The 24,605-nt window shown below is 44.3% G+C and overlaps 1 protein-coding gene and 1 long non-coding RNA gene across 7 annotated transcripts; both read left to right on the forward strand.

The window, feature by feature from the left end:
- Nucleotides 1–1,995: 1,995 nt before the first annotated feature.
- mylk4a (myosin light chain kinase family, member 4a) lies at nucleotides 1,996–15,523 on the forward strand. 6 transcript variants are annotated; one of them, XM_057057477.1, is made up of 17 exons: nucleotides 6,018–7,016; nucleotides 7,139–7,808; nucleotides 9,005–9,079; nucleotides 10,504–10,647; nucleotides 10,775–10,871; nucleotides 11,003–11,414; nucleotides 11,529–11,878; nucleotides 12,286–12,391; nucleotides 12,780–12,873; nucleotides 13,054–13,163; nucleotides 13,238–13,379; nucleotides 13,473–13,543; nucleotides 13,613–13,741; nucleotides 13,816–13,968; nucleotides 14,057–14,135; nucleotides 14,214–14,268; nucleotides 14,399–15,523. In XM_057057477.1, the coding sequence occupies exons 2-16, from the start codon at nucleotides 7,284–7,286 to the stop codon at nucleotides 14,265–14,267; spliced, it is 2,541 nt and encodes an 846-aa protein (XP_056913457.1). In that variant the 5' UTR covers nucleotides 6,018–7,016; nucleotides 7,139–7,283; the 3' UTR covers nucleotide 14,268; nucleotides 14,399–15,523. The 6 variants fall into 6 exon arrangements, with proteins under 6 accessions (XP_056913463.1, XP_056913457.1, XP_056913461.1 ...); XM_057057481.1 differs by lacking the exon at nucleotides 10,504–10,647; XM_057057480.1 differs by lacking the exon at nucleotides 9,005–9,079.
- Nucleotides 15,524–21,648: 6,125 nt separating this feature from the next.
- On the forward strand, nucleotides 21,649–23,708 carry LOC130538790 (uncharacterized). Its single transcript, XR_008953978.1, has 2 exons — nucleotides 21,649–22,230; nucleotides 22,875–23,708. It is a non-coding gene; the product is annotated as an uncharacterized LOC130538790 (long non-coding RNA).
- The last annotated feature ends 897 nt before the right edge of the window (nucleotides 23,709–24,605 follow it).

Here is a 24,605-nt window from a genome sequence, read left to right on the forward strand (position 1 = left end):
GTACCTCGGCAGTGCTCTGAAGGTGTTCCGGCACCTTCCCCTATAGAACACCATCCATGTTTCATCTGCACTGGGGCTTGAACCAAGAACCCTACACTTCTCAGCCCAGTTCCCAACAGACTGAGATACCACCGCCCAGATTTAAAACTTATATAGGGCTCTTTTTTATTTTTTTTTATTTTTTAAATTTCCGAGTGCAAGTACAGCAGACCTAGTCTGCAACAGATGGTGGAGTAGAAAGACATGTCATAATACAAATAAACATGGGTTCTACAGCTACTTAAAACATACAGATGTAGTAAAGTAACTAACAACAAAGTCTAGTATACAGATCTAGTTTATTAAATCATATAACAAAGTATCGTGGCATTAAAGTATTGTATAATGTCTCTTGTTAGTGTAGTCTAACAAATTTTGGTCTTGAATATTCAAGTGCCAAATTTCGATTTGAAAAATCTTACTAAAAGTTTTTTTTAAATGCTTTTTATAAAATTAACATTGATATCAATTTCCTCAATTAATTCACAGCTGTAAAAGATCTCTGTGGATTTCCACGAAGAATAAGCTGTGTTACTGTTTTAAATACTCACAAATTTAGGATGATCTGTCAGTGTACTACAACCATTTCTCCTCTTTTCTCTCCTTCTTTCGTCATCCAAAAGGCCCAGCCAAAGGACACATACCAGAGAGGACGGCCAGTCCAGAAAGCCGGCACAGAAGTTCACTTGGCCCAAACTGCCACAGTGAGAATGGCCAAACGTAAGTCAGTTCATCAGTGTGCCTGCACTGGAAACACAAGCAGGCTGGCGATCATCCCAGATCTGGAAAAAGTAAAAACTGTGCGATGCTTCTGGGAGATGAAGATTGAACCAGAGGTAATCACACAGTACAATCCAGTCTGTAATCCCCTGAGTTACCAGCAGATGTCAGTAAAAGTCATTTGTCTATCACGCACATTAGAGTGCCACGGTGTGTTTACCTACTGTAACTACTTCAAAATGTATTTAGGAACTGCCTTAAAGTATTAATAAACAAACAAAACTAACTAACTTGCTGATAGAAAGAGTCCAAATATGACAAGATCCAATTTCAGCTCTCATGTGTATCAAAGGATATTTATATTTAAGAACATGCCCACCCCCCACCTAAAAAAAAATTACAGAATAAACCATGTTTCAGTTAGCCTTTAACTGAAACGTGGTTTATTCTGTAATTTTTTTTTTAGATTTGTAACTTAATTGATCTACCTATCTATTCTACAGTAAATTGATATGTATAACTTTTGTATGGCAGCCAAGACATTCATTTGAGCCACGAGATGTGAGCTGATTATTGTAATAGGCACAGTTGCTGGTCAGGCCAGCAGATGCCGGGTTGTGTTCCAGACATGCCGTTCATAGTGTGATTGGCTGCTATCAGCCTGATGATGCATTCTTGGCTTTCAAACTAAAAATGCTATTATTGCTGCACAATGCTTTATGTAACTGAGCTACAAAGAGCGTAAGGCTAATCCTGCCTTTATTAAATAATCCATGCATTATTATGACTATTTCAGCTATTTTTTTTCTTTTCCCTCAACAATGCATGGTCAAACACGTTGGCTATTAAAATGGTTGCAGTTGTTTATGTGCGTATAAGCACTCATGTGACAGTCGTGTGGCATTTTGGAGGAGTAATTTAATAGCAGGAGCTATTTATTTACATCCAAGCGGCTGCTGTGACAGGAAGATGAAGCCCCTGTATATCAGTTTCTGTCCTTTTTGCTAATACCAGCAATATGTTGAAGATTAATTTGCCAATATCCTTTATAGTATAGTCCGTCACTTATGAATTCTCCATCAAAAGTGGAAGGGTTAAATAAAGGAGACACATCTCGCTATCAGGCAGTCCTTGCTGGCACCTGTCACTCTTTTGTCATGAGGACAACCTGCCCTTTAGCTCTCAGAACTGAAGGCAGTGGGCTCTGATTAACAGAGGCTGAAGAGGATAATGTTGTATTAAAGATCGGGGCGGTCATACCCAGGGAAGGAACTCAAATCTCCTCTAACTGGTCACTTGAGACTCTCCCTCCTTGGATTTAAGAGCTGATTTGTAGTTCGAGACTGGAAAAGCGACAGTATAGAAATTGATGAAGAATAAAGTTAAAGCTGCAGAGAACTTTGCTGCTGGCTGGGACATTTGGTTGGTCAACAGCATGTGTCTGGTTGCCTCCTACCTCTGGTGGAGGCTGTGTGATTTACTCTGCTACAGGAGGAGGCACAGAACACCACCTCCAGCTGCCATCCAGGTACCGAGACATTCGACTTTCTACAACTGTTGGGTGGATAAAAAGACTTTAAGACTGTGTTTGTGCAGACATGTTTATTCTGTCCCCAGTGAAGGGAAAAGGCACGTAACACACTTCTGTACTAGTGCATGTGATGTTCAAACAACTCTGTTGTTTAAAATGAAAAAAAAAAGTTCTGCATTCAAGAACTCAACCTTAAGTCTTGATGGTACCCAGACGGGTTCAAATGTTTCCTCATGGAGACGCTGCACACTGTCATGATGTCATGGATATCTATATGTAAACTATACGTAAACTTAGATATAGGTAGGCTTGGATAGTTCATCCATCCAACCATTATTTGTCCTGAATCAGGCTTGTGGGGGTGCTGGACTCCATCCCAGCATCTCTGGGTGAAACACCCTGGACAGGTCACCAGCCCATCACAGGAAACACCCACACCATTCACTCACATGAGGGCTGATATAGAGTCTCCCATCAAACCATCATGGGTGTTTCTAGACTGCAGGAGCCCAGAATCCAACCTTTGTGACATGATTTAAAAGAAATGATTTTATTTAGTCTCTATTTCTCTGGCCATGTTGCTGAGAAGGTAGTTTTGTGTTAATCATCTTTGGGACACATCCAACTCTCTAAACAATGTCTACCTCACATCCCTCTCCATCCACTTTCCTTCTAACATGGTTCTCTGATGGTGTCTGCAACCCTGACATCACAGCTCCTGTGGCAGCAGACGTCACAGCTTCAGCTGCTTTCAGAGGGTGATAGCAGCTGGGGGAGCTCCTTTCATAATCTCAGCTGCCCTCATAAGAATTTCCAATTAGGCTGAAGAGCTCTTCATCTCTATGTAATGTTTTATTTCTCCGTTGTTGCCTGTGAATGTTTATGCCAATCACATTCACCCGCTCTATGTCAGCAGAGATGGAGTCTCTCAAGCAGCATTTCAGGGAGACTTTCTTTGATGATGATGAAAATGGGTTTGTCCTTCTATCATATGCCGTATATTTTAATCTTTTTATTGCTTATAAAGCACACTTTATCTCTGCTTTGCCTCATCTTTATTATGTTGTCCACCACCCGAGTGTCCCGTCTAATTAAATTAGCCCCCTCAACACATGGGGGGTAATCCATGTGGTGGTGTGATATCAGATATCCAAGTGGAACTTGTGATGCATCCTTCCTGTATGTTGCACACAGGCATCGTTGCGTTATCAGCAACGTCAGCTGTTGCTTTTGCTTCCATCTAGTGGTTTTACTTTTCTTTACAGCCGCATACGTCGCATTAGAAACGCGTCTGGCCTGAGAAACACACACACACACACACACACACACACACACACACACACACACACACACACACACACACACACACACACACGCAAGGGTCTCACTCGATCAGGTTTCCATGAGTATTCTGACATTTAGGAGATCCATACTGACATTTAGTGAAGTGGATCCACCAGCTTGTGACTAAGCTTTATGGACATTCTCTCACTGATGTTAAACTGGTTTTAATTGAATCATTAGTTGTCGTTGTGGTTTATATGGTTTATTTAGTATATTAATGAACCTTTCTTGTAAATACAGTAAATCTGATATATGATATAACCAGAAGTATATTTGGTCTTGCATATTGAAGTTCTCAGATGCTTTTTCTGCAATTTGATGCAGATATATTAAATATGATAATTATTAGTGGAGCAGCAGATAATCTTACATAGTATTTCTTTATTTTAAACCACTCTATCTGTAAGAACGGTGACAGGGACTATTTAACTCTTTTTTTCTGTTGTTATTATTTTGTCTGGTTCATATTAGGGTCGACGCATTCATTGCGTGAACTAAGTTCCAAGTGCAGGTGCTTTGTTCCTGAGTCGGAGTATTTTCTTTTACACTGATGCCACCCGCTGTCCACAATGAAGTCTAATCTGTAAATTAGCGAAGGCACACACTGAACATGCCCAGTTCCAGTCAGCAGCATGCACATCCTGATGCACCCTCAACAGAGCTTATAAGTCTTATTGTGCTTTGTTATTTTAATTTTGGTTGTAATCTTCTCACATGAGGCACAAATCTGCCAACAGAAATTTACCGTCTATTATGAGTGTAGTATTAATACAGAAGGCATTTGTAGGAAGAAGCTTGTTTTAGAGAAATTAACACCAAAATTACCTGAAATTCAAAGTAAAAATGTTATTTAATAAAGACAAAACCCAAAAAGGTTCCAAGGAAAATATGTTTCTGCACGGATAACATATGAGCCCTCTGGAAGAGAACAGAAGAGACATCTTCGACAAGCAGACTTAGGTTTCATAGCTGTCCTGCACATTTAAGAGCGCAAGTTTCCATCAGAAAACTGGCAGACTCTGTGTGTGTGTGTGTGTGTGTGTGTGTGTGTGTGTGTGTGTGTGTGTGTGTGTGTGTGTGTCTGTGTGTGTGTCTGTGTGTGTCTGTGTGTGTGTGTGGGGAGGATGTGACTGGACAGTAGCCACAACACCCGAGTGCTTCCAGGACATTGTGTTCTCTGTTAGGGCTCCATTTTTAACCGTTCACCTTGTCCCGGTGCCAAACATATATTCTAATAAAAGAGAGGCCTGCAGCTATTTCATCACATATCCTCCACGTGGAGGGATTGTTCAGGAAAAGACGACACCATCAGAGCAGGAAACGCACAAAAGCTCGGTGCTTTTTTTGATCTCATGTGGATTCACCAAGGGTCAGAGAGAGGTGATTCCACCAGGTCAAAGAAAACAGGCTCAATTTATTTTCTTTTGTCAGCTTCAGGTTCTTTATTGATGATAAATTAAAGCTGATCTCAGTTGACGGACTAATAGTGTTTAAATTGAGAGAACCATACAAAATTTATTTTTAAGTTAAACCATTTCAGTCCGATCTTCTCAAATGTCTGAATGTCCTTCTTGTGTCATATTGTATACACTCTAGCTTGAATATCCTGCCAAAGATGCATTGTGACCTTCAAAGTTGTAAGTTTTGCTATTTAAAGGAGCTAATCCATCTGCTCTATATCATTTTACATTTACATTTTTTCCACGCTTGAGGTCTGCAAGTCAGTAGGCTTTGTAACCAAAGGTCACCCCAGACCATTATGTCATTATCCTGTTGCTGTCTGGCAGGTGGACGCTGATGCAGTTGAAAATGCCCCAAAACATCCCAACGATTCTGCTCGCGCATTAACAGAACAGCATTTTAGTCGTGTATTTGGAGGGACGGCCGGTATTTCCCAGCTGCCAGTGCCTGGCAAAGACAGTGAGAGACGCATCTGCCCACAATGATGCTGTTACCTGGTTTGTAATGTTGGCTTTAAGAGCTTTGGGGTCAGCTGAGCAAAATAATTCAAGTTCAAAAACCTTTCACTATTGTAGCTGCACTGAACAACATCCACTCCGATTCACACAGGCAGCGTGACAGCGGCTGTCATGCTCCTTTAATTGCGGCATGTTGCAAACGCCCCCTCTGTCTGTCATCTCTTGGCATGCGTGGACAGGTGATTGATGGCTGGCTTCATCTCTTTATGCTCTGACGCACCCGCTTGTTCTCTCTGTTGTGAGCGTCTTATGCAAGTGACAGGGAGCGACATGCCGGCTCGTCCATCAGACATGAGCTGACAGGTGAGCCCGTTGCTCACCTTACTCAGCTTCACTGCACTTTATCCAGCAGGTGCACATTCCTCCGTCAGGTCCCTGCAGCCATGGGCCAGTGGCGCACGGCGAGGTTGGCCCGGGTTACTTTCCAGTCTCCACTGCTGTTGTCAGAAATATTTCACGGTGACTTGATCAAAGCTGGATTCCTCCACTGCTTTGTCGTCCTTGAATCTACGAGGTGAATTGAGTTTGCAAAGGTACTTTTTCCATGTGTTTTCCCTCCACTATTTATCCGGTTACCACTGCTTTTCCCCCACCAGGATGGCTGGGGTCTATCCCAGTGGTCACTGGGTGAGAGGCAGGAATACACCCTGGTCTAGTCAGCCACACGTGCACCATTCACACACACTCACGCCCACAACACAATTTAGAACCTCCAGATGCCCTAATGCATGTTAGGTTTGGACTGTAGGAAGCAGAGAGAGAGAGCCGCCCTGAGCCCAGGAGAGAACCCAGAACCTTTGTTCTATAAGGCTAACCAGGGCAAGGTGCTACTTATTTATTGGAGTTTATGCTGTCATTTTCTGTCCAATGGGTTTTCTGCTCCAGCTTTTGGTTGGATGGTTTTTGGTGATTTTTAATGTTTTGGACTTTGGGGATCTGAAGGTGGATCAGGAAATTTAAGCAATTGTGTTTGAGGGTGTTGAGTTCTTATTGTTGGAGTGAAGCCTAGATGTTCGGATCTGCAGGAATGTGGTTTCTGTTCATGTTACAAGAGCCGAGATCAAAGTGATCAATCATTAACAGGTTTTGTCCATTATCATCTAGAACACCAGAGATGACTCAGAAATCTGGACGTAAATAAATAAGCACTGACTCACTTTTACGCCAAAGCGGTGGCGTGTACAGTGACCATTTTGACACTCGGCAGGCAAGTGACGATGATGGGCTTAACACTTAAAGGCTCTCGAATGTCTCATAGCTGTGGGCAGCCAAGCCCCCTCCCCAAACATTTGACCCCTGCTGACGTAGGCTGGCCATTTACATTTAGGGACAAGGGGGCTCAGTCCATTCTTAATCCTATTTCTAGTGTGGAAAGAAGCAGCCACCAGCAATAAAGTGAGAGAGTAAGTAAGGCTGTATTTTGATTACATTTTTAGGTTTTAAAGATTCAGATTTTGTCTGCATTTTGGGTTCTTAGACTTTTAAAAAAATCTATTTTTGTTCCACTTTTCTGTGTTCTGATCAGTTTGCTCAGCGCCGGGAGAACACTGCGGGGTAGAGCTGGCTACGCTTTCTGAAAAAGCCTGTTCGTCTGGTTTACGGACGGTTTCGGTCCGATTTTTGTCTCAAGTCGGTCTCCTGACGTGATCTTTCTAAAATCGCTGGAAGCCATGAGTTCCTTTGTGAAGAACGCAGTAGCCGATGGAAACAAGGCAAACTTTGACCTCATCCAAATCCGGATCGAGTCGCTCAGCAGCAAGATGGACAAGCTCATCCACATTCAAGAGAAGGTCCTCGGCCGTTTGGACGGGATGTCTCAGGACATAGACGGCATTGAAAACGACATGGAGAATCTGAAGGTTGACAAGGAGGAGATCCATCTCCCTCCCAGGATGGTGAACCAGACCCAGGTCGTGGGTCGGGAGGTGAGGGAGATTTGTCAGGAGATGAGCACCATCATGTCGGCGGTGAACCAGCGGTCCGAGCAGCAGGCTCAGAAGCTCGAGGGAATGGAAAAGCTGGTCCTCAGCATGCAGCAGGTCATCAGCTTCATCGGGGAGACGGTGAAGAGTTCCAGGATCATGAAGCTGATGTTCAAAAATCCCGCCGCCAGGAAGGTCTCGAAAGACACAAAATCCAAGAAGGCCATAAAGAAGAAATCATCCACAGACACAATAAACAAGAAGCCTGAAAAGGTTGGTGTCAATCAGAAACTTTTGGAGAAGTTAATGCTGTGCTAATTAAAAGGGGCCAGTGATCACGTCCCACCAACGCTTGTTGGTCTTCATGTTCTTGAGATGTTCTTTCATTTCAATGCTGACTTTAACTTCTTGGATTGTACAAAGATCTCTTTCTTGGCAGAACATGTGGAAAGGATCAGAGTAGTCACCTCAGCAGTGCGAGTCCTTGTTTATGTGACTTGGCCTGCATTTGAAATGCTCCATATTACGGCTGCTGCGAGGTGAAGCCAATAAGAACGGCAGCTTTTTTGCCTGGTGATGGGTAATATTAGAGATGTAAAATAGCAATAATTCTCACACATCGTGCAATGCTTGATGGGTCCCTACCTGTGCCGAGTGCATAATCTCCTGCTACATGAAACCCATGGGTGCCCCACGGCTCTCATTCCCACAGCCACCCCCACCCCCCCACGGGGCATGAGAGGGCTGGCACGATGCCAGGGGTAAAAATATGAGCAGCCTGGTTTAGAAATGCTGTTTTTGGATCGAGAGGCTGCCTGTGTTTGTGGTCTATAAGGGACTTTAACCCCTTAGCTTGTCAGGGGTCAGGTGTCAGTAAAATATGATGAATCAGTCGTCTGCGTCCTCGCTCCAGTTTCTCTCTTCCTCACCACTGTGGTTTACACCGTCACCTCATACCAGCGAGGTTCTGAGCTTGAATTGCAGCTGGAGGCCCGAACGTACGGACTTACCATGTTACATAGATCTGGATTTGAGCGCCACAGTGTGGCTGTAAACTACTCCTGAGTAATTAAGGGCAGAGGTAAAATGTATCTTGTGTCTTCCCGAAGAGACAGTGTAGTAGCTCCTTCTTGTGTGTGATTGGTAGCTTCCATAGATGCTCCTCTCCAGCCATCGCTCTGTTCCTTCTGTCTTCACATTCATCTGTTAATTAGCAACTTCTGTGGATTCACTGTGACGCCTGGTTCCTGTCATCAATAAGCGGAAGATAATTATTCTTCATTTTGTGTAAAATGTACATTAAGTGCTGTCTGGCTGCAAATATCTGTCAGGAAATCTGTTGTGTGAAGCTACAGTATTTGGGATCTCCCCTTTTCCAAACCATAGTCCACACCTGACCTGACCTGACCTGACCTGACCTGACTCTAATGGCTGTTTTCTCTTTCTGCTGGGAAAATTTTGGCACCCAGAAGAGAGAATCTTCCCTGCTCTGTCATTCCACTGTGTTGGTCTGTTGGACGCCAAAAAAAAGATGGCCTATGAGAGTGAGTCCACAAATCTAAAATACATATAATAATTCTATAGCTACTGTATGTAACCTTTATGACAGGATGGGACTACAGTGTTTTGTGGTGTCTGCCTTCCCTCCTATGTTGTTGTTGTAGAGGTCAGTCTTGTTGTGGAAACATAGTTGTCTGGTCACTAATAGTGAGCAGAATCATGGAAGGTTGAGCACAGACCCTGATGTGGGAAAAACGACTTTTGAAAGTGGGAAAAACTGGCTAAAACCAAGGACCACAATGGTGATGTAATGATGATGATGATGCTAATGATGAGGTCTTAGTGTACTCTGGTTATTTTATGTAACTGAAAGATTTGTTTACCCCCCACTGCACCACCATATGACTTTTAATGCCAGCTAGCATCAGCGCCCATCTCTTCCCTGTCTTAGCTATATAGCCAACAGTCCATAATGCAATGTAAAGGTCACTGAGGAGCACTTGGCATCGTAGCTGTGAGCTGCTTTCAGACATGCCGTGACAAGATCTCACCACTTTCCTATCACCTGCAAAGCAGCCGTTGGAAGAATCATATCTCTTTTCCACTGTGACGTACAAGCTGAGAGGAAACTCAGCAAGTGGCAATGACGACATTTATTACGTGTTCTATAGAGCCTGTCAAGCCAGCCACAATCCAGAGTAAAATAAGTGAGGCAGACCAGTTACCGGCTCGATCTTTCTGACTGATTTTTACTTCTTTTTTTTTTTTAATAAATGAAGATTTTAGGTTGGTGGAAAGTTCATCTTGTGGTAATACCTCCCTTGACCTCCGGGGGGCGAACATGCCAATGAGATCCAGCAAGTGTAGCTGTAACTGGGGAAAACACAGCACTCAAAATATCCCCTCTCCTGTTTACCTCACGACAGCCTTCGCAGAAACCCAGCGAGACACCTGTGGCCTCGAGAGCATTTTTTCCCCCTTCATGCTAACCCGATCAGTGCGTTTCCTCGGCAGAGAAATTTGAACAAGAGCACACCGCCACTTGTAATATTTTCCGCCCGGGGTCGGCATCACATTCCACCACTGAGGGCAACAAGTGATAAGCTATAAATTCACAGCTCTGCTGCTGTCTATCAATGTGCCATGAACAATCAAAGGCATACCATCAGACAAGCCGTGCAGCTAACAGGGATATGCAACATTTTTCTTCAGAAGAAAACAGGTTGAAATTGTTATGGTTTGCTTTTTATATTAATCTGCTGCACAAGACATTTTTTGGGGTGTTCGATACGCTAACATTAGTAAATCAACTAATCCTCGTCATTTCATTAAAGTTGACATTCCGGATGAATTTTTCCACCTGTTGTTTTTTTCTAACTTCCTCATCGCCACCTTTGTCTCTGTGATATTTCATACTCGCTTACTTCTGTGTAACCCTACTAAGCATTGCTGTCTGTGTTTTTATTAGAAATCTTCCTCTAACAAAGACAATAAAGGGAACCAACAGTTCAGGATAATTCCTGCATGTGAGACCTGTTGTCCACAGGCGTCTCACAAGGCAAAGCTCCGCGGACCAAAGCACTTCCTCGCATCTCGCAAATGTGGAAACTTTGTAGGTTTATCGTACTCCTGGTTGTAAGACTGTCTGCTAAACCATCATTGCGTTTCTCTCCATGCTGTCACCAGGTGTTGGTCATAAATAAATGGTTTCTTTTTTGTGGTATATTTAAATTTAACAGGTCAAGGACCACAAAAGTAAGGATGGGATAGATAAACCCTGTTTGAGCCCAAAAGACCTGAACGTGCAGAAGAAGATGAAGCTTCCAGAGACAACAGGTGGGATCAGCACAGATAAAAACCTGCTTATACACTGTTGAATGCTGCTTCAGAGCTTCTATGATAGAAATATATACAGTTTATTTGCTATATCCTATTAATAAGTGATGCATGGTGTGTTTTATTTGTAGAAAATATCTCTCTCAAGAAGCAGGCTTTGCTTCTGGAAGAGGTGCAGAAGCTCAACCGGGAGAATGTGGAGAAATCAGATCTGCAACCGACCCCAGAACATCTGGACGCGGAGGCTGGAGCTTCCCCAGAAGATCAGCAACCCGAAGCTCCTGTTTGCAGCGTGATCGACTCCCTGTGTGAGGACTCCCCGGTGGTGGAGAACCTCCAGATCATTGAGGTCGTCGACCAGGAGAAAGTTGATGACAAACAGGCAGAGGTTAAGCCAGAGGAGAAAGATGAGGAAGTGGTTCCTGAGCATGAAGATACATCCACAACGGCAGAGGAAATTACCCAAGAGGTTGTTACTGCTGAGGAAAAAGCTGCAGAGCTCAGGACTCCACCAGAAGATAAAATAGACCCAACTCCTACAAGGTAGCGAATATCTAAATTGACTGTCTGATCAAAAGAACAATTATCTGTTTGTCTATATTTAAAGAGAAACAATAATGAATGGAAAACAACACAGCATTTTTGACTTTGATACAGCGAGGCCCCCAAAGAAGCTGAGCAGGACCAAGAGGCAGAAGGCAGCAGCACGTGTACGGCAGCTGTGACGGAGCAAGACTCTGTCACAGTTCACAGTCCAGCTCAGTCCACCGTCCTGGAAGAAGGGCCTGAAGGGTCATCACAGGGCCTGATGGAAGAGAAGAAGACAGAAGACAAGGAGGAAGAAGAAGAGAAAGCAGAGTCTGAGGACTGGGCCGTCTTCAAAGCAGATGGTGTTGAATTCCAGATCAACCTTAAAGAAAGGCTGGAGAGAGAGAGGACGGACAGCAGAGCAGAGCAGGATGAAAAGGATGACGATGCTGATGATGATGCAGAGCGCTACTTTATTGGTAAGTTGAAACCACATCCTTGAATTTCTTTAAATTCTTTTTTTAAAATCTGGAAAAAGATGTGGTTTATACAGGATGTAACGAGTTCTGAACGTTGTCCGGCCGGCAGAGGGCGTTGTTAGCGTGATTTTTGTATAACACTGCGACTATGACAATATCAGGATATAAACAAGATAAAGTGCGTAATTTAAAAGAAATGCAAAATGAACCTGCAAATAAATGTGTGTAAATGTGCGATCAACTTCCGGTCAGGACGTTGTTGACTTGACAAGACCTAATTAGACGGCTCGTGTTCCTCATTAATGTTTGTCAACGTGCTTAAGCACCGTGTGCTGACTTGATTATGGCACATTCTTCATCGACTTATTAAAAGAGATTCTATCTACTGTCTGCTTATCTCTCATCAGACACCAGTCCTCCTCCTTCGGCCCCGTTTAACCACCGAATCGTTTCAGCCAAGCCAAACCAAATCATCAACTTCTACACCATCAATTGGCAGGAAGTTCTCGGAGGGTGAGCACCAAATGTTGAATTTCATTTGTTAAAAAAAAAGAGAGAAATAATCCTCCCAGTCCTCCCACTCCTTCTGCTGGCCTCTGGACCATAACCAGAGTCACTGCAGCTATTTTTACACCAGGACCGAGTGCTATGTGAAACTGTATCCTCGGTGCCAGCTGGTAGCTAATCACTAAGTGTTAATCCGAGTCTTCAAAGAGGAGACACAGCCCAGCTCAGATTTAATGAAATAGCACATCAAGCACACACGGCACAGTAAAACATCTCAGCTGAAACGAAGATCGCTTTTTGATTTGTCATTGAAACATAAATCTCCAGGTCCTCTGTTCTCGAGCACGTTTCCAGGATGTAATGTGTCATTTCCTTTCCCTCCCTCGTCAATAAGGGGTCGTTTCGGTCAGGTGCACAAGTGCGTTGAAAACTCTTCAGGCCTCACTTTGGCAGCAAAGGTCATCAAAGCCAGGAGTCTTAAAGAAAAGGTAAGAGAATCGAATCGCACAAACATCACTGGATGTTACTGGGATGCTCTGGTGAGCTGGGGCAGAGGGAACACGTGTGTGGGTGAGAAATGTTTGACCCAGAAAAGACGGCGCTTTGTCTCGCACCAGAGGACAGCTGAGACCTTTCATTGTGTCCGTCTGCCTGTCCGTCTCTGGTAGGAGGTGGTGAAGAACGAGATCCAGGTCATGAATAACTTGGACCACGCCAACCTGATCCAGCTGTACGCAGCGTACGAGTCGAGGAATGACATCATCCTTGTGCTGGAATAGTACGTTTGATAAAGGCAACAGTAGCGACTGGCGACGTGAATTCAATCGTGACAACTGTAACTGTTACATTTAGTGTCGGTGGAGGGGAACTGTTCGACAGGATCATCGATGAAAACTACACTTTAATGGAGCTGGACGCTGTGATGTTCATCAGGCAGATCTGTGAAGGCCTGCAGCACATGCACAAAATGTACGTCCTGCACCTGGACCTAAAGGTAACAGATGCTTAAGTGGACTTTTTCTTTGTTAATTGCAATTCACCGTTCCATCCAGTTCTTTATAATGTTGTGTTTTCTGATGAATTCCAGCCAGAAAACATCCTCTGTGTGAGCAGACTCACCAACAAGATCAAGATCATTGACTTTGGCCTGGCTAGAGTGTGAGTATGCTCTCACGGATGGTAGCTATAATCTTCCATAGTGGGATTTACATGAAATCCCTCACACAGATATAAACCACGGGAGAAGCTGCGGGTCAATTTCGGCACACCAGAGTTCCTCGCTCCCGAGGTCATCAACTACGATTTTGTGTCGTTCAAAACGGACATGTGGAGCCTCGGCGTCATCACATACATGCTGTAAGCGAGCACCTTAATGCACGCAGATGCACGCAGGCTGAATTGTTTTAAAAAACCCAATCTCTTCCTGTTAGCCTGAGCGGTCTATCTCCGTTCCTTGGTGATGATGACAACGAGACCCTCAACAACATTTTGGCCGCCAAGTGGAACTTTGATGAGCCAGAGTTTGCAGATACGTCTGAGGAGGCCAAAGACTTCATCTCCAGGATGCTCATCGTGAATAAAGGGTATCGCCGTCTCACTGAGCTCTACTTTACACGCTAACATTAGCAAGTGCTGCTGCAGATGTGCATTTATACTGTTGCAATCATTCAGCTGGAGGATGGGGGCTTCTGAGGCCATGAGACATCCTTGGCTGTCTAACTCAGTGCTTCATCATCATCTTTACACAAAGGTACCGCTTTATTCTGCTAATTCTCTGATGTTGCTGCTATTAATGCATCTATAAAAGCTTTTGTATTTGTCCACCCAGAAAACGATGTGCAGATCACGGCGATCGTCATGTGTCCCCACAGCTGATAGCTGAGGTTGGTTAATCAGGGTACTTTCAAGCTTTCAAAACCGTTTAAGCTGAAATGTTTTCAACATGTCCACAAGGGGGCGGTATGTTTCACAGATTGTTCTGAGGAGAAACCGGTCCGTTTACTGTTCTTGCAGGGCTCCATAGATGTGATGACCCCAGCCGTGGCCACTTGGACCAACCTTTCTGTGTGAAGGACCTGTTATAAAGTCTGTAGGGTCGAAGATCTCCAGATGCACCGAGAACCTTCCCGACTGTTTCCTGCGAATGTGAACGTGCAGAAACAAGCTGCTGTCCGACACTCGTGGATGGCCCCATCATGAGTCAGACTGGCCTGCAAAGACCTGTGTATGAATACGAGTCAGTCTGGTACATTTTAAAATAGCAGTAAACGTTGAGGAAACGACAAGAGTTCTTTAGACTGAACAATGTTCCGTCCCCGTCCTCACGTTACCAATTAGCCGAACTTTAAAAGCAATATTAACGCAAAAGAGCTGGAGGAAATTTGCCTCTGAACTTGCATGTGTAAAGTACATATATATATATTTATTATCAATTTCTTTGTTCCTAACATCTTCACAGTGAGCCCTCACACTTTAGTGCCCAAACACATCTGTGTTACTGTCTTTGCCTCTTGATAGATAAGAACACCGGAAAATACTGTTGTTTATGTGACTAGAATGTTCTGTTTATCCTCTTATATTATTATTATGGACAGAAAGAAGTCATTATCATGAGCTGTAGTCTCTGCACTTTATAATGTATATTTTTAAATATAGATTACCTATCAAGCTGCCATAGTTCTATTAGAAAGGTTTGTGTATTTTTATTTTTAAATCCTGTTCTTTGTTGGGGTCTTTAACACACATTATATGTTGTAACTAACAGTTCGCTGGCACAGTCTATGTCTTATCAGCCTGTTTAACCCTGTGTTGCATGTCCAATAGGCCTTCTGTTTAATGAAGCAGACACTGAAGCACCCACAGAGGAATCACTTTATTTCTGAAATCGTACTGTACGCTTGAGTAGTCCTCCTCTCCCGCGTGCTGCTGCCGTGGCTCCCTGTTTTCATGGACGTCTTTGAAATGCCTTCCGTGAAGGTCCGCTCTCGTGAAAATAAAAAGGGCTGCCTGCACCGCTCCAGGTCCAAACTGCTATTTTAGACCTGAAATTCTTTGTTTTCACGTGTTTCAGCAGTTAGAATCAGGCGTGTATTTGTAAGCGTGTACACATGCATTAAAAATGAAATTTTGTCTTAATCATGTTTGTCTCCTTTCATTTCAGTGAGATGACATTTTCTTTTTACACTAAGATCACTAACTGGTAAAAAAACATCAAATTAAATAAGGTTGCTGATGCGTCACTGCATTTGTAGAAGAGTCCATAAGAAGAGACAGAATAAACAGAAAACAAATGTGCTAAAATCGCAGAAAGATGTCCTGCTTTTTAATAGAGTGAGGTCTTATTTTACAGAACCTCCAGGGTTAGTTGGGGATAAATGCTGACTTTATGGGGGATTGTTGCAGCAAATAGGTTTTTAATTATATAGAAATGCCAGAAAAGCAAACTATATCACCCAAATGTGCAGAAACCCAGCGGTCGACAAATTTCCCATCCAGCAGTTTGAGTAAGCCGTGACCATAAAATTGCACAGGTTGGCAAAATGTTTTAGGCTATTTTTATTTTCATTCAATTTTGATTTCTACCATCTCCACCGACAGGAGAGATGTATGAGAGAGAATTGCTGTTTGTGTTACAACCTGAAATAGAACGCGGCTTCAGCTCCTTTTGTAAGAAAAGCTGAAAAAATAAGATGTGTGACTATAATTAGAAAACCACCAGAGAAACAAGCAGGTCCGAGATCCCCACCCCCCCAAAGATATTGATTTTAGACTAATGAAAAATGAAATTAGCCGTGCAGCCAGATGGATTATATGACCCTAGATTGACTAAATTCTTTCCATGCTGCTGCAGCGTTTGTGTCACTTCACAGCAAGAAGATCCCACGTTTGAATAACTGAAAGTTCTCCTGGTGCCCCTGTGGATTCGCTCCGGTCTCATTTCAGGTTGTTTGGACGCTCTGGAATTGAGGGCGTGAATACTGGAAGGGAGGGTTCCCGACAACTGCGGGTCCACCAGGCCAGCTCTACGTAGCGGCTCGGGACTCGATGCGGGTTTCAAACCTTGCTGTGGCGCAGATGTGGTATCAAGAGCCTGATTAGTCTCTTATTTGTTTCTTTTGACACAGCACTGAGCGAGATACAGAAGATCTAATGTCAGTGGGGACGGTTCAGAGACAGTTCATACATTCTTGCATGACAAACACAGCCTGAGCAATAACTCCATGTGAGCCATTACTCCCAACATTCAAGTCGTTTGGCAAAACAGGTGAGACTGATTTCTTCCAAGTACTTTCACCCCCACTTTCCTACGTTTCTAACGTGTGCCTCAGGACCCCGAGGGGTGGAAGCCAAGCACCGGCTCGAGCTTTGTCCCTGGTTCCAGGCCCGGGCTGGAACGGTGAGAAATTCAATTTAAAAGGAGCAAAAAGTGCCTCCAAGAACTGCTCCTTCACCACCGCTAAGTCTCCTCCATCCACATCTCCAGGGGCAATCATGAGAGGCCAAACCAAAACCAGATGGACTTATTGGGCCTAAAGATAACAAATAGTGCCTGTCAGTTAGAGACCACCACAGCTAGGAAACTATGGGGAAAAACAGATAGATAGATAGATAGATAGATAGATAGATAGATAGATAGATAGATAGATAGATAGATAGATAGATAGATAGATAGATAGATAGATAGATAGATAGATAGATAGATTTGAGTGTGTGTGTTCCTGTACTTGCTACATTCCCAAAATATCGATTGTACTACAAAAGTGAGGACTTTTTGGTAGTGGGGACATTGTGGTTGGTCCTCACAACTTCAAAGGCCTGTTTGAGGCTTAAGACCTGCTCTTAAGGTTTAGGTTAGAATTGAGTTTAGGTCAAGGTCAGGGTCAGGGGCTTATTTGGTACGGTTAAGGCAATGATAAGATGCTGGATAATTCATAATGTCTAGCCTCACAAGCCCTCACAAAGATAGAAGTACACTTCCGTGTGTGTGTGTGTGTGTGTGAGTGTGTGTGTGTACATGACATTAGAGGACCATTTGGTTTTGGAACTTATAGGCAGAGACCTGAATCCATAGGTGAGATGCCCTGCAGTGTTAGATGATACCCCTCCCACCCACACACTCAGAGTTAAGAGACAGAAGAGAAGACGAGGGTGACCCCCGAAACTCCCCAACAGAGTCCCCGTAGATGAAATAAAAATGTGTCCTTTGTAACAGGAGTTTCCTGTACGTAATTTAAAAATACTGGGCCGGGGTCTGAGGTTGTCGTAAGAGTCCCCCCTCGCTCTGCTCCTTGTTTCATGTAAGAGCCCTGGAGCTGGCCCTACATTTGTCTAAACAAGAGACTCTCTCTCTCTCTTCATGGAGGTCCAGGGTAACAACCGGGCGGTTCTCGGGGCCCTGGGGCAGGTGGTTCTGATTTGTAAAAAGGTGGGGGGAGACCAGGTTTATGTTCAGTTAATGGCAGTACACATGTCGTCACGTCCAGAGGTGGGCACACGCTGAGCGAGTGAGCTGTTTCTAACACTACATGCGGTTTGACTCCAATAAAAACACACCGACCAATTATCCCTTTATGACTTTCGAGCCCGGTCTTCTAAAATCAGGGTGAGGAATGTCCACTTGTCCAACTGCAGCTATCTCGTCACCCCAGAATTCATTAAGAAAGAGGAAAAGAAAAAAACAGAATTTCCATAAGGCAAACACTGGACCCAGTCAGGTGGATGTCAAGGAACCAGTCAAAGGTAATGTTGTTAGCTGTTTAATGCTAACAAATGTGAGGGTTTTTTTCCCCCCCCTGTTCAACATTTTGAAGCACCTTTAAAATTCAACAAAGACGAAGAACGTGACACCTTATGAAGATCAGCTTCCTCTGTGCTAAATGACATTTTGGATGTACTCAGTCCCGTTTTTTTTTGGTTCCTTTGGTCTCAAACTGCCCGCTTGGTGGGAAGGTGGCTTGTGTTTGAACAATGTTTCACTCTTGAAGCACGTATATGTGAATATGCACCAGCCCAGTACGGGATCCACTCTTTTTTCCAGTAACAACTTCACATAAAATGGGGGTTGCAAATGAAAACAGTCATCTCCAACCCACACAGATTGATTTCCAGACAAGGGGGAAACACAGCATCTCGCTGCGTCCACTGTTTGCAGTCCGCGGTTTCAACACTGATCAAATGGCGACGGTGAGGCCTTTAATGATCTGAAGCGTCCCCCCGCTGTGGGGTCATCTGCCTGGCTCCATATCATCTTAATGTCGGGCCCTACTGCTGGCCAGGCCTTCCCACAGTGGGGCTGTATCCATCAGCTTTGTGTTTACCCGTCCTCTCTGGCTCACCCCTCGGCCTGCACGGGGTCTCTGTTCAGTCTGCCAGCCCTGCTGAGAGGACTCCGCAGCACGGAGAGCCGTAATCCATCAGGCCTCTGTGTGTGTGTGTGTGTACATGCTGTACTCTTTTATACTTTTAGCCCTCACTGAGGAGTTGCCGCTAAAGAACCTAAATGGAGCCGATCGGCTTGTCCAAACAGACTGAAGGAGCTCTTTCCCTGAGGTCAGCATGTTAATATATGCTCGTGGGTGTACGGACACGCCGCATTTGTGCATATCTTATCATTTAGGAACAAAATGTCCCCTCTTTGACCCCTCACGCACGCACAAACCCACTTATTGCGGTCTCTTTATTTAGATCCCCTCCATTGAGTACAGCAGCTGACACTTATGTTCACATTCATTTACAGCGTAGCCCAAGTTTCCTATGGATCCATATTACATCTCTGTTCTTGAATCCCACACAGCGTCTGTCCTCCCTCAGCCCACGGTGATCGATGAGCAGATCCCCTGCCTCTCTGCAGATGAGACCATTACTGAGGGGAAAAGACCCTCAGCGCGCTCTCTATCTGACTCCCAAAGTCGGCGCCGGCGGCCAACAAAAACAGCTCGCGAGGCACCCGAATTTCAGAGCGGCCGTTGCTGCTGTAGGGTGAAACATTTCCCACGATATGAGACAACAGAAGAGGGCCGACTGGATGAGGCGACCCATACGCAGACGATGTGCTGATTTCATTGTATGTCATGATCGTTTCTAAAGAAACAGCACAGCATCCCAGGAATAATGAGAGGAACTTTTGCAACACAGCACATTTGGAGAAACACGATACAACCACAGCAGCCTAATAACCTAATTTGTATTCCTGGGTTGGTAAAGTCAGGATAGAGTTACTGATTTCTGACCATGTTTAAGCTAAATATGCATTACTGGTTTATTTTTGGTTTGTCTTGGGGTTTTTTTTGGTGTGTTTTTTTAAGCGGCTTTCAGTTGGGTTCTGTGTGCATTAAATGGGGGGGGGGGGGGGGGGTGCAGGAAAAGAGTCACAGCACTGCGGTTCATTCTTCAGGTCATATTCACTTGACCACACAAAGAGCCCATTTGTGAGGGAGGCGTTTTATGTGTTGTGTGTCAGGAGGCGCAGCAGAAAAAGATTTACTGTGTCTGTGTGTGTTCACGTTTGGGCTGGAGGTCGTGCTCTTACTGGTAGAGGCTGCCGATTTATTGCAATTTACAACTACAGGTGGAGATAAAAAAATGAATATACATGATATCCAGTTTTGATCAAATGAAAAATTATCATTATATAATTTATCATTTATTTTCTCGGCTCATTTCTTGAAAATGTCTGGCATCGAAAATACAGTATATTTCTCGTCTGTTGTTTTAGGAAATTTCATTTTTTATTAACACTAATTGAGGCTTTTCACTGGGTTATTTTATGTTACAAGTAACAGCTCTTTAGTCTGTAAATGCTTTTTAAAGATGCAGTGGAATTAAAATTTAAAAAACAAGGCAATTCTAATTCAAGGTAATTATTGAAAATCATATTTAGCTATTTGGTATTTTCTTAAACTGACAAAGATAATTATAGAAATATAATTCATCCAGGCAAAAGCATACACGACTCGAGTCTTTTCAAAATCAAACTGCATACGGAGGGAAAAAATGCTTTGTGTTGCTGAACTTGCAAACAGTGTGTGTGTGTGTGTGTGTGTGTGTGTGTGTTTGTGTCTCTGCCTGTGTGTGGGCATCAAGGTTGATGGAAGAGGAGGAAGTTGTGCCACTGAGGTAGCACTCAGAGGGACCAACAATGACCCACACGTATCCTGACACAGACGGAGGGAGCTGTGGGCTGTGACTCAAGTGTTCCAGCTTTTGTTTCAGCCTGAAAGTTGTTTTCACTTTTTTTTTGTCCGCTGATGAAAGATGAATTGATGATTATTTATTTATTCTAAACCTGGAAACACTTAAATGCATTTGAATGTTTTTCCCAAACAAGCACCGATGATGATTGAGGTATATAACTGAGCTCTTTTTTTTCTCTTTTGCTCACAGGCAGGGCTCTCTGAGCCTCGGCCCTTCCTTTTATGAGCTGCCTCAGCAGCGCCCCCCCCCCCCAGCCCACCCTTCCCTGGAAGGGAGAGGCTGCAGCAACCTGCGGCGCTCACATCAGCGTGGGGAAAGTGCTCTGCTGAACCCACTTTCCAGGAACTCAGCAGAAATGGAGCAAGGATCAGCTCAACTCTAAGGCAAACACCTGCACTTCCCCCTTACCCCCCCCCCCCCCCCCCTTGGCTTCTTTTTCCAGATCGGTCTGGATGTCTGTTGCTAGATGGAAGCCGAGAGCGACTTCAGAAGCCATCTTCTCTCTGTTCGTCCACAGTGACAGCAGATAATATCAAGTGTTCCTCTCTCATAGCCCCACTGCTGAGTCATGATGGCAGGCTGACTCGACAGGAAGGTGACTCTCTATTTTATGGGGGACCACCTGGGAAAGAAACCATTTTGTCACGGTTGCTTTCTGTAGCTACACCACATCATTGCTGTGCAGAACCTTGGCCAGCAGAGGGTGAACAAAGCTCTGGAAAGAATCTTGGACCTCCACGGGCCAACGGGAGTGCCCCCTCCTTCTTCAAAAATAACATCTCCCATTACATTCATGGGTATAGAGGAAATTTAAGTAGGGTGGTATGTGAGGCCTTTGCCAGCCAGACCTGAGACAAAATGTGGTTAAATCAGATTATTTGATTGCTGTGTAGCTTCAATTTTTCTCCAGAACCCTTTTTTTCATCATGGCTTCAGGTTTTTTTTTTTTTTTGAAGGGGCCCTTAAAGATCACCTGGCCACACAGAGCAACAACAGCCCTCTATATTTAAAGACCTGGCCACATCTAATCATACCTTCATGCTCCTGCCTCGTCCGCAGCGTTAAAAAAAACCTCCCCACCACTAAGCCGCCATCAGCACCACTCCCCGACCGCTGCAGCACCTCTCGTTTCCACGACGAAATGCCGCCATTGGCCAATCCGTCAAGACCTTGGTGGTCTAGAATATCTCCGAGGTGGCACAGCCGCAGGGCCTGCAGGGCGTAAACAGGACGCTGGGGGAAGGAGGGGACGGAGGAACGAGGATAGAGGGATGAGAATGTAGAGTCAGCAGCCTCTGCAGTCGGCCCGGGCAGGAGGAAAGCCCGTAAAGCCTTCAGATTCAGAGCTCGCAAACAGCGGACCGCCCTGAGACTGGGCTCAGAGGATAAAGCTTTGGCCAGACACAAGACGGCATCAAATAACTGCTGAATTATTTTCTTTTTACCCGGATCAGTGGGATGGTGGCTTAACTTTGCTCAACACAGTGGCCCGGTGTTTTATTTCTGTTGCATCTTTTTCGACTGAGGTCAGAGTGACTAAATAACCGAACGGTAGAAAGTGGGAAGATGAATTTGATGTGTCCAAGGCAATCCGCAGCTGATTTTAAACCAGAGGTTGGGCCGGACAACAAAGCATCAAAGCCCGAAATAAGGTTGGCTTGATGGGAACGTGCAGAATTTGTTGCTGTGAAATGAGCAGCAAATATCCACACGTTACACCCGCTGCCTGTTTCCAATAATATTATCCTCATGGGTGATGACAGGTTGAAAAGTCATTTACCTGACGCGGCTTTTATTACAAATGTGTCTCGTGCCCTTCCCTCCCCCACTGTCAGGATCAGCACTAAACAGCCCAGATGACGTCCAACTGACCCTGACACGTGTGATAAAGATGGATGAGGTGTTGCGACACAGAGGATTTGCATACGGCCCTGGAAAAATGTTGTATTTGTTCAGCAAATGTACAGTCCAATAATAAAAAGAGTAAATATACAATTAGGCTCATGGCGCGTTCTGACCGCACGGTTGAAACGTCCTTTGAGGAAGGTTTTTTCTTCTCCGCCGGTGGCTTTTTTGTGGCTTTTATATTATTTTCTTTTACAATCCACATCCAAAGCAGTGTACTTAGTCGATGTTTTCGTAGATTCAGAACCCGTCATCTGGGTTTTGTCTCAATTTAACGTGCCAAAGGGGGGAGACAGAGATTGAGGCTTTGCATTTGTATTGTATTCACTTGTATTTTGACAGCAAGGGCCGTTCTGGTGAACTAATAGCATGCTTCTATTCCTCCCTGCAGGGGGGATGCACCGCCACAGGGGAAGCCACAATCCTAATAGGCAGCTGGAAAAAGACAGGAAGATATAAAGCCCTGAAAAAGGCTGCAGGAGGACCCTCCCTGTGTTAGGAGTAAGGTCTACTGAATAAGGACAGCCTTTTATACGATTCATTTTGTGAGAGGTTAAAATGGGGCAAAATATCTCCAGATAATCTCAATTCGCTCATATTTCACTGGGACATGTGCTTTCCCTTTCCTGGATTACTGAGGCATGTAATAAAACACACACTGTTTGACTTTTTTTCTTTTCTCTCCCCCCCCGAACCGCAGCGGCTGTGGAAACGGTGTTCGAGGTGATGTGAAAGAATTTGATATTTAGGAAAGAGTCAAAGCAGGTAAAACGACAGACTGGCCTGGAGAAAGCATCAGTGTTTTAAACACACATGGGAATGAGGCCTGACAATTATGGTAAAAAAAAGAGAAAAATCTCATTTTCCAAATCTTGTTTTGTAACTTTAAATGACAAGGATTGGTCGATAGTGGGGGCCTGATGGAATCAAGCCTCATTAAAACAGGTTACAGACAATTAATATGATTAAAAGGCCAGTGTTTGGAACGCATTAGAGGGGTTAAGTCTAGGTGACATAATGCAGACATAAAAGGATATAAATGAACAATATTCTGATTTTGAGATCTTGATTGTGATAATGGAGCACTTTTATGTGAACATGTGGAATTCAGGTGTCATGCAAAGGTAGTTTTGGAATAATTAATGATCTTTACACTGTGTGGCCAGGCAATGCAATGAATAAAAAACAGCTGTTTGTCGTATGAGAAAGAACAGAATTCAAAGCATACTTGATCCAAGAGACCATGAATTACTTCTCTCTGCTTCGTGTGTGTGTGTAAGTGTGTGTGTGTGTGTGCGTGTGTGTGTGTGTGGCCTCTCGTGTGTTGGAGTGCAGAGCATGAAATGCCTCTAAATTGGCTGTGTTTGCCCTCTGAGGAGCGCTCTTTTCAGATCATATCCTAATCCCTCAGAGAGGCGGTCCACAGGGTCACTGCTTATTCAATTAGTCCAAAGCCATGGCTCAAAACATTGTGGGGCGAGAAAGAGTGTGAGAAAGTGTGGAGATAAAGGATGGTGGTCTGAGAGTGTGTATGTTGGAGGTCTCACTCTGTGTCTTTTATTATGCAGCCGCCAAGAAGCGAGAATCATCTGCACATTTATCACGTCAAGTGTAGGTGAGTTCTCCGGCCAGAGGATGGCGCTTGTATGACATATCATTGGCAGGTGGTAATAACTTGGCGGTGGGGGGGTTGATAAAAGGGAGAGGACAGCGTCCCATTCCAGAGGGGTCATCACTAAGCCTGGAGCCTGAACCACATACCCTGAGGCAGCTGTTTGGTTACCTGAAGCTCCCCTCCGGTCACCACTGATGAAATTCAATCTCCTGCAACAGCAGACCAATGTAGCAGAAGGAGCATCATTAAGATGCTGTTAACAGCAGATGCAACGCAAATGCAGCGACGTCCAGATGGTTAGAACGCACAACTGTGAGTAGGGCTCCAAGCAATGAGCTGAAATAAATGCTCAAACAGGAAACCAGAAACATGCCAGAGGGTTTCTGCTGGGAGGAGTGCGGCTGCACCAAAGGTCAACAATCAGATTTCTGGACAGGATTCCCCTTTTAAATTTGCAAATTTATCCTGTAATATTGAACTTTACGACATAAGCATATTTTGAGCAGG

The sequence above is a fragment of the Takifugu flavidus genome, chromosome 15 (genome assembly GCF_003711565.1).
Source record: "Takifugu flavidus isolate HTHZ2018 chromosome 15, ASM371156v2, whole genome shotgun sequence".
In the NCBI taxonomy this organism is placed as follows: Eukaryota; Metazoa; Chordata; class Actinopteri; order Tetraodontiformes; family Tetraodontidae; genus Takifugu; species Takifugu flavidus.